The 10,584-nt window shown below is 42.4% G+C and overlaps 1 protein-coding gene across 1 annotated transcript in view; it reads right to left on the bottom strand.

The window, feature by feature from the left end:
• Nucleotides 1-10,247, bottom strand: part of zeb1a (zinc finger E-box binding homeobox 1a) — a 98,038-nt gene extending 87,791 nt beyond the window's left edge. The window contains exon 1 of the mRNA XM_028592641.1: nucleotides 10,126-10,247. Within this exon, the coding sequence (XP_028448442.1) occupies nucleotides 10,126-10,183 (58 nt within the window). The 5' untranslated portion in view covers nucleotides 10,184-10,247. The remainder of the gene's footprint in view (nucleotides 1-10,125) is intronic.
• Between the last annotated feature and the right edge of the window lie 337 nt (nucleotides 10,248-10,584).

Genomic DNA, 10,584 nt, shown 5'->3' on the forward strand with positions numbered 1-10,584 from the left:
TTATTTTTTCTTTAATCTTTAACACTCCAGAAATATACTTCAGCATATGATATATAGCTTAATTATCCACAATGTATCACACAGTATTAAAACATAGTTCTATCTTGTAATCATGCACAAACGGAATTTGACTTTAAGCACATTATTGGGACCATCTCTGAGGTGAGATTTTGATACAGCAAGAGGGAAGACAATGATGATTTCAACAAGCTTTTCATTTATTTGGCAAAAAATAATATGTGATAAAACGTGATTAATCGCAATTAACTATAGAAATTCAGCGATTAACCACGATTAAAAAAAAATATCGTTTGACAGCCCTAAAATAAAGTCCTTTAGCCAACACATTATGCTTCTTTGCTTAGAGCCACATGCTACATATCTTCAGTTATGTAAACTTTAATTTTCTGCTTCAAGCAAGAATGCAAATAGTTTGTTATTCCTGAGCAACTCTTTTCCTTTGATACATACCATAATGTTAGACAAGCTACAGTTACAGTGTAAAAGAGGACTAAACCCCTCTACTGGGCTTCCAATCTAATTATCTCTTCCCCTCCCACCTGTCATGCTGCTGCTGTACTCACTAAGGTCTGCGGGGGGAGGGGTCCCTAAGTGAGTCCCGGCCCCTCCTAACCCACCTTACAAATTACAAACGATTAATCCATTATCAATTATTTTTAAACAGTTGTTTAAGCTCTGTATTATTCTGTGACTGAATGACACACATGGCTACTAAGATAAACAATGTTTCAGTACAGGGACAAATACAGAGGTTGTAATGTTGGGCTTTAACTTTGTACTGTTTCACTGTTTTCTTTTATTTGTCCATTTCATTATTCCACTCCTCCTCTCTTTTTTGGGGCATTTTTTAGGCCTTTATTTTTATAAGACAGCTGAAGACATGAAGAGGGAGAATGACACAGCAAAGGCTGTAGGACGGAGTCGAACCTGCGGCCGCTGCGTCAAGGAGTAAACCTCTATATTACGGCTAGACTTAGTCTCTACTGTACAACATCCGTGGCTGTGGCTTGGTGTAGTGCCTGGAGGCAGCTTTGGGCTGCATTTTCACTGATTTCCTCTGAGCTCGAAGGAGCCGGCCGCCTCTGTTCTGCTTCTCAGGCGGCGGGAGAAAAAAAGAGAATGGAGGATGGCAGGATATGCAAATTGTAGCACCACCAAAGGAGAGGGAGAGGAGTTTCCCATCGGCTGAGTGTGAAAGAGTGTTCCCCCCCCTTCCCATTCACACAGGACTTTGAATGGGACTCTTTCTTTGGACACACACTAGCCTGAAGACACCACACCCACAAAATCCCACCAAATGTCCCCACCACACATTCAAAATTAAATTAAATTAATTAAATACAGGTGCAAATGCGCAAATGCATTAATATATGCATGGTGTGAGTTGGGATGCTGGTCAGCAGCAGAACAAACTGGGTCCCGTCACCACAGGCTGTCTTTCACAGCTCAGCCTTGGTTAGCGCCACACAGAGTAGATTAAAGTTTTAGCTAGCTGCTCGGGGAGCCTCTTGAATACATGAATATTCAGGTGCTTGAATGGGAACGATGAAAGGCAACGGCAAAGCAGGTTACTTGTGGAAATGGGTTAGGCCACCTTTAAGAAATGTGCTAATACTGTAAGAGTTGGCAGTTCCTCTGAGATTTCATGCCCTGATGGCCCTGGAGGTGGATTTCAGTTCTGGTTCCACATTTGGCTTTGTTTTGAGCGTAGGTGGCAGTGAGCAAACGCTGTCTTCATGACATCAATTTGAAATGGTATTGTGAGTTCCGAGCAGGATTTGGCTTCACTATAATATTATTTTAATTCAACACGGCAGACTATAAAGGAACTGGATTTTTCTTTCTACCACTCTTTTGAGCTCTTCATTCTTAGCATGGCACATATCTGTGACGTGTTATATTTTTGGAGCACAGCAGTTTAAACTGTGAATGTATTTCATTGATTTATAGCGACAAATGGGCAGCAATTTACTCTCAAATCATTCAGAAAGCACAGGCATTAGTACTCTTCTGTGAGCTGACATTATGGTGAATATTTCGATTGTATTGAAGTCTTGGATGTGTGACAAGACCCATTTCTGCAGCCTAAACATGGATCAGGTATTCAATAATAATGCCAGCTAACTTTGTCCTTAAGGTCTACCTGCCTTAAAGTGTTCTAGTCTTGCACGCTTGACACAATTATGGTGCCATTTAGCCCTAAATTGATTCAGGTGTGCATGGACTGGCACTTGAGGACTAATGATGAACATGTACAAAAGTGGACACTTCTAAGTGACATCGGCACATTAGAGACAGCTTTACTATTAAATACACACACCATTTTTTTATGATTTGATGCAAAAAAAGCTATCTATGTTATAATTCCCATGTGTACTTTGGGGTAATATTTACACAGCACACAGAGAAAATATGCCAAGCACTGAAACTGTACTAAGCATCTTCGTGCTGTTCACTTCCACAGTGCTTCTGAGCACATGTGGCTCGTGTGTTTCCTAACACAGCTCCGGGGCTGCTCCATTGACCTTTGATCTCTCTGTGAAATGACTGTGAGGGTGGGGTGGGGGGAGATATCTTCTAAAACCTGTTTTGTTACCACTTTTGATGCAGACAACTTATACTGTTGAGTTTCAGAAGCCACATTGCCACGTTTCAGATTTACTTAGCCTCGTCGGCACAGTGCAGGCTGAATGACACAATTTGTTGCTCTCAGTTTCATATCAAATCAGAGGGCTATTTCCTGTCCGCCTCGACTATAAATAGTGCTCATATTGAGTGTGCATGGGTTGCAGTGAGCTTATCACACCTGCATTAACAGGCATGTCTGTGCTGGCTAATGTTTGTAGGCATTTCTCGTTGGATTCAGACTTCTTTCTGAATGTGTTTTTTTTTGTAGGCTACTTAGTTATATAATAATAATAATAATAATAATAAAGGTTGCTGTATAGTGGATGATGACTAAAATTATCCAGACTCTCCGACTCTTTCTTTAATCTAAGTCATCTAACTCAGATGTGGGAGGGTGTATATTATTTAAACCCATTTAAAGATGATGCCTTTTAAGGCTGTATTGAGTCATCTGCCTCAACTTTCCACGCCTGATCTGTCAATGTGCCTTTATATTCACCTAATTGAAACGCAACAGCGTCAGCGGGAACCACTGATTTTTCCCAACAGGCAGCATATTAATGCATGTAAATCCAAACAAGCGGGCCTCTGTTGTTATGCAAAGCCTGGAGGAAAGTAGCAGTTTCCCACCTTGATGTTAACACAACACACATACTCTCTCTCTCTCTCTCTCACACACACACACACACACACACACACACACACACACACACACACACACACACACACACACACACACACACACACACACACACACTACTCAATTAGTCACAGCAGCAGCATCAGTAGCCCTGACGCACCTCCCCCTCTGGACCATAAAAGGCGATGGGAGGGGTAATGCTGACACGCTAAAGACATCCTGTAGTGCTTTGTCATTCCACAGGCCTTTACTGCAAGGAAAACAGCACACACACACACACACACACAAACACAGAGCTCCAGGCTCTTTAGCACAAGGAGAAAGTAACATGAATGGCCGATGTTCATGGATCAATTAGCAACTTACTGTTGACCACAGCCACCTCTAATAGCACTCAGGACCATTTCCATCTGACTCCTTAAAACACAACAAAGGCTCACATGTTGTGCATAAATATTCACATTACACTCAAAAAATATATAAGGTAAGGTAAAAAAAAAAAAAAAAAAAACTACAAATGACTAGTTCTTTGTATAAACAATAGCTTTTGGTAAGCATAATAGTATGTTGGATAATTACATCTATTAGCCAGTCTACGGCCAGGCCTGTTAGCTCCAAATAAATGCTAAATAATATCTTAGGGGCAGGACACTCACATGACTCCTCTGCTCTGTAGACAGCTGTTACTGGGGCACCTATAGGGTGAGCTGGAGGAAATGGTTCATTCACACAAAGACCTTGTCCTTTACCGGTGTGTGATTGTACAAAGCCACAATGTGCCAAGGTCTATAAACTCAGCTGAAGGGCCATACAGTAGTTCATATTAGGGCTGCACGATATGAGGAAAATATGCTATATGTGAGAACGTTGAATTTCGCGATAACGATATTGCTTGTGGTAAATAAACAGATATTAAAATGTACTCAGTTCTACCTTTCTGCTGCTTTCAGTATTCTTCTAAAATACAACAAACTGCTTGTTAAATTCAAAACAAATCATTTCCAACATTCTTTTACTGAATAAATTGAACATTGAATTGAATAAAAGGCACCACTTAAAAAAGAATGACAGTTACATTTTAATGTGCAGTTTTATACGAAAAATCTTTTTTGTGTCTATATGTTGCAGCCTTTCACGATGTGTATATTGCGCCAGTTGATATTGTGATGATGATTAAAAAACAATATATTGTGCACCCCTAGTTCTTGTTAGATGATGCAAAGCTTGCTTGCACAACATGCAAGGCATTACAGAGCATAACAGCCTCAGCATTACAGCCTCAACATCTACAGAGCAGTGCTGAATAAATACCAGACACACGCAGAGAAAATGCTACTCATCTCAGCGCATCAAACAACAACCAGCTGATCAAAGAGCCTATCACCAAAGAAACCAGAGTATTCCCTTAAAATAGTCATCCACCGCACGTTCATATCAACAAATGCCCGTTTCCCTGACCTGATATAACGTACAAGCCGTCAGTGAACAGAGTCAGTGAAAGCTCTAATTTACACTCCTGTTGGTGCGCCACTATTACTGATGGTGAAAATGCTCCATTTATCATTTAACCAAACGTACTGTACATCTGCAATTTAAACAAGCGACTGGCTTGAGGATTATTATGAAGTATTAAAAACATTTATAGCACAGCATCCGCTCCAGAACTGTCACTGGCACTAAAACAGGAAAGCTGAAAGCTTCCCTGTGGAGTTTTTGGCCTCTCGTAATGCTATGGAGCTATGTGGATCGCCGTTTTTTCTATGAGCACACACACACACACACACACACACACACACACACACACACACACACACACACACACACACACACACACACACACACAGGGGTGACGTGATGCACATTCCTGCCAAGTGTTTCACACTATTCCACTGATCTACAGGTGGCAGTGACACACCAAGATGTGCAGCAAAGCGCCCCACAAAGGCAGAGAAGAAGAAGACTGCTAGCAAGTTTACACTGGATGCTGGATTCAAAATCCTTAAAAAGAATCAACTTTGCAAATAGTTCATGAGAAAGGAAATGCGTTCATCACGTGTTGGACCTTAAGGATACACATAACGCACAATTTGGTGTGACTGAATGTACAACGGTAATGGCCCAGGCTCTGGCAGGCTCGGAGGTATGAGCAGTCCCAAGCCTGGGAGTAGGCCGCTGTGTTTATCCTGTCAAGGTATGTTAACACCAGGCTGCATTCCTCTAGTCCCTAAATTGCTGTGTTAGATTACAGCCGAGGTTGAGAGCGCACACACACAAACACGGAGCACTTTGAGGCAAGAGGAAAGGCGTTGGATGACCAAGCCGGGACCAAAATGGCAGCAGCAACATCGAGGGCCAACACCTGCCATTTACAGAAGAACTGCAGACCATCGACATGCGGTGGAGATAAAGACAAGTTCACCGCAGACCTAAAATAAAAACAACTTCACCATTTCTCCTCCGCTTTTTTCTTTACAAGGATGTCCATATATAATGACTGTAAAACACAGGAATAACTGTTTTATGTACTGTGCATGCTGCTACAACTCCCTCAAATCTACAGTCTAATGTGTGCAGGGTTTTCCCTGGCTCAGAATGGGCCTTTGAAGTGGGGGATCTGGGGGGGGGATTTTGAGCATTAAAGACTCCATTTCCTGCAGTCCGATACATTTTAGGCATCAATTTATTGTGAAAATGTATCTACATACATTTTCACAATAAATTGGTAAATTAAGTAAAGGAAAACACCAAATTCTGTTGGCAAGTAACAATTGAAAATGTAAAAATATAATGAAATATAATTCAGTAAGGGGGCTTTCGCATCCGGGACCTGGATCCGGATTTGACAACACTTGACCTCAAAGTCCAGTTTGCTTAATTACTATGCTATATGCTATAGTTTAGCTGGCTTGTCAGCGCAGGCCGGTATGTCTGGCTGCTGAAAATCAGAAGATTTGGTGTTCGTTATTTTCCTTTGGCGCTGGCTAAAACCTCTTTCTTTATGCAGGAAAAAGTACAGTAAGAGAACAGTGGAAGCTGCTGAGGCTCTCTGCAGGCCTGTAGCCCAATGACACTCATCATTTACTGGTTTTATAGAAGCAGGTTTACAGTGGTGTCCTGGTGGGAAATCTTCTCTTTTAAGACGTAGGTCAAGTGACTGTCAGCCAGCATTAACAGCAGGCAGGCTAAGGTAAGATGGGGGAGAACAATGCCATATGAACTTGGGTGGCACACAAAAACAGCACATACACCTGAATATGAGTCCCCTCTCAAGCAAACTGGCTCATTATTAATGAGATTATAACTACATGAAATGACAATGCATTAAAAACATTGAACTACTGCAGCAAAAACAACAGACAATGTTTATTTTAAATGACCTGAACTGGAAGTAGATTTATTTAAAACATACAGTAAGTGTGCAATGTGAAACTAAAACCACAAAATAAAATCCAATGCCAACTCTGTCACTGTGGTTTGGACCCAAGAGAACCAGTGGTAGGTCTGAGTGTGCCCTTCACACATATTGTTTACAACGCTCAACTGGTACTAACCATGTACACTACAGCTGTCAGCCTTTCTTAATATAAATCACTGTGTCTAATGTGCTGTCATTTGGGGGCCACTGTACAAATCAGTGTAATGTTTTGCCTTATAATCTTCTCACACCCTTATCCATAATAATAAACAAGATTCAGCAAAACTCTCAAGTGAGGAGAGGAGATGGGTCCCTAGGACATGTGAGGTGTTAGGAGACCTTAAACTTAATCCATTAGTCAATTATTGTAGGATATAAATTGGCTATTTTGATTAATCAATAAATCGTTTGTCATTTTAAAACATTCTCTGGTTCCTGCTTCTCAAATGGGAGGATTGGCTGCTTTAAGACTGTTGGTCTTGGAATTTATATAAAGCATTTTAACTAATTGGTTAAAAAAAAAGCATTAAAATGTGTACAGTGAAATTGACAATTTTATTATAGCCCAATATCACAAATCACAAATTTGCCTCAGAGGTATGAAATGTGTCTAACGTCACCTGAGGAATAACAGTTATCAGAAAAGGCCCATCTACAGTCTGCTTACTCACTTTATAATACATGTGTCCACTCTAAGATTGGCATTTCTGTGTTAATGTCTTAGACTTATAGAGCACAAAGTCAGTAGCATCGAGTCATGTGAGCATATGAACTGTTAGAGCACAAATGAAAGCTTTTTGTGACAGTGTAGTGTAGTCGATGTACCAGCAGCTGTTTGCCACATCATGGTGATGACACACTGAGATCATGGCACGTTAGCACAGGCTAATGTTCAGAAGGAAAAATCCAAAGCAGTGAGCAGTCTGTGTTATGTGGGATGAACTAATACAAAATTCCCTGTTTAAATTGAGGCTGGTGGGGAAATGAAAGGGAACAGGAGCAGCAGATGAGTTCTACTTGCAGCAGATGGAAGCGGTGCGCACTAAATCACACCACATTTTGCCATCTTGATTGTGCGCCCCGTTACACGGACGCGCTCCTTTTATATTCTAATCCCATTTAACGTTATATAATTAAAAGGAAACGAGACACTCAGGGATATTCCCATCAAGTATCATGAGCTGTATACTGCATAGCTATCACGGGGGGAAATCTGTTAAAATACACCTTTATAAGGTGTTGCATCACCTTGCGTATACCTGGCTGTCTCCGGTCCAGGAAAAAAAAGCAGCAACCCCGCCTTCACTGCAGTAATAGTACTGAGTGACCGCCATTCCCTTCCGCACAGCGATCAGGAAATTGTATAACGAATTACCGCAACACAATAGATGGAAACGAGAGGTTTGACGGTGAGCCCTGTAAAGCGCTGTTACTGCACACAGTTTGGGGGTATAAGAGAGCAATGACCACCTTATGCACCGCTCGTCTGCCGTGCACACTCACACAAAGCTGCGGAGTGCACTCGACCAAACAGGGCGACCAATCCACACACCAAAATAAAAATAAAAAAACACATATAAAAAGGTTGACATAAAACATGCACAAGTAGGTCAGAAATGCTTGTCGGTGAGATAAATCCCGCGAGAATGAAAGGCAGGCGAGCATCTATGCCGCCGAGCTGGCACGGCACACGGTAAAAAAAAACTAAAAAAAAATCATCTCTACCTGCACAAGTTGACATTTGGAGCGGTTTTCCCTGGCTCCTCACGAGACACAGAGCCTTTAGGAAACGGCGAGCAGATCCTGTTCCGTGAACGGTCGCGAGCCGCAGGTGTTATTTCTGTTTATTTCTAGGCCATTTGTCAGCCCCGTTATCCGCGTTCAGGTAAACATGATGATGATGGTGGTGGTGGTGATGATGATGGCTCCTGTACGGACGCACAGTCACCGTCGTGTCGTCAGCAGGAGAAAAAAAAAGGTGCTTTCCGGCCCCTCGGCTCACACACATTAAATGTCTCATAATATGTCTAAAATATATAAATAAATGGGTTTACTTTTGTTACTGGCTGATACGACGTAAGAGGGGGGAGTACAGGTGAGAAACCGTCCAATAAGGGACTCTAAAGGGTTGTGTCAATTTAAAGTTATTACAACAGCCCACACCTAAAATCTATTTTGATATCCTTTACTTCATAACGGGTGGACTCAAAAATACTCACTGTGGAAAAACACAGCCCACAAACATCTATTCTGAGATAATTGTTTCGATATCATAGAGATAATCTCCCTGCAGGTGATAATAGATAGGTATTAAAACTAAATCACAGCAGATACCACTAAGTAAGATCAAGTAAATATTATGTAAACACTGACAATCAAATACACAGTACTATAAATCCATGTAATGAAGTGACTCGAAACCTATATGCTTAGAAACAAAAAAATACATTCCCTTATAATGCCCCAAATGCAGCCAAAAATAACATGTGTTTTCAGCATTTTTTACGGTCTACAACACCGAATTTACAAGAGCAAAAAGCAACAGTCGAAAACGTCCTATAGGGGCAATTTGCAAAACAGTCAACATAAAACTCACGCCGAATAACAAAAAATGCTAAATCAAGCTATAAACTGGTGCAGGCAATGAGGAAATGCATGCATGAAGATACATTTGCCAAATTCTAATTCTACTTCAGAAATTTCCACTCTTACCTTAACTGAGGGGACATGTGGTGTTGCAGTTGTGGCAGGAGGGTTGAACTGAAGATAAAATAAACATCCCATCTCTTTTGCCATCACCGGAGTAGAAGTGAACAAGATCAAACCCCATGCAAAAAACAACACGCATTCAACTCAACTCAAACGGATGGTTTCCCATCCGGACATCAAAACATTCAGACAAAGTTGAATTATTTTGAACGTGAGGGGGAAACTGCACCGTCCGGGGCCGAGTGAGTAGCAAGTTAGCATGAAACTAACCCCGCAACAACCTCGCCCTAAAATCATACACTAAACTACAAACTGCGCTGAACGGGCCACGTTGTTATGTGAAAGCCCAGCAACCTGCCGCCAAGTGCTGCAATGGGTGGCAAAGTGACCGAAAAGTGCAGAGACAAAGAGAGGAAAAGTAAAGAAAACTAATGATACAGCCGAGCCAACTATCAAGCGCTCCTCGGGTTATTATAGCCTAAGTGACGGATAACGGTTCACTCTGTCAGGCGGCCCCATGCACCGCTAGGCGGAGAGAGAAGCAAACCAGGTATAACGGTACACCACCACACTGGGATATGAACACCCTAAAACTCCCCGAAACGTGGTCCAACTCACTCCCAACAAGTCTTCCGAAGGAGTTTACCGAGTGAAAAGCTCGTCGGCAGCCGGCCCGGCTAGCCCAGTCGGTTACGGAGGAGTTTGGACTTACCGCTGCTCCTCTTCGGGTTCGCCTGTTTTCTGCGCTTACACCTGGGGCCATCCGCCATGATCCTCTCGCTGAGTCTGAAGCGCAGCCGCTCACTCGCCAGTCACCTCCTCCCTCCTCCTGTCTCCCCCTCCTCTTCCTCACCCCTCCTCATCCCTCCCTCCTCCTGTCCGCTTTACGACGTCACCTTCCCCCTGCAAAACACCTGGTTTGCGACACACTGGCCGCTTTTACGGCATCACCTTCTCAAACACCTCAGCACATGGCCCCTCCTACTGGCCGCACATGGGTGTGTGTCTGTGTGTTCTCTAATAGTCGTTTCCAAACGGTGGTCCTACCGCTCTAACAGGGTCGTCCCTGGACTCCCACTCGGGCTGCTGCTCCTGACTGCTGGAGAAATGAAAAATATAACAGTGAGGTGTTTCTCCACAGGTGGAAATGGATCTCGAGAGTAGAGCTGAA

The sequence above is a fragment of the Perca flavescens genome, chromosome 12 (assembly GCF_004354835.1).
Source record: "Perca flavescens isolate YP-PL-M2 chromosome 12, PFLA_1.0, whole genome shotgun sequence".
NCBI lineage: Eukaryota > Metazoa > Chordata > Actinopteri > Perciformes > Percidae > Perca > Perca flavescens.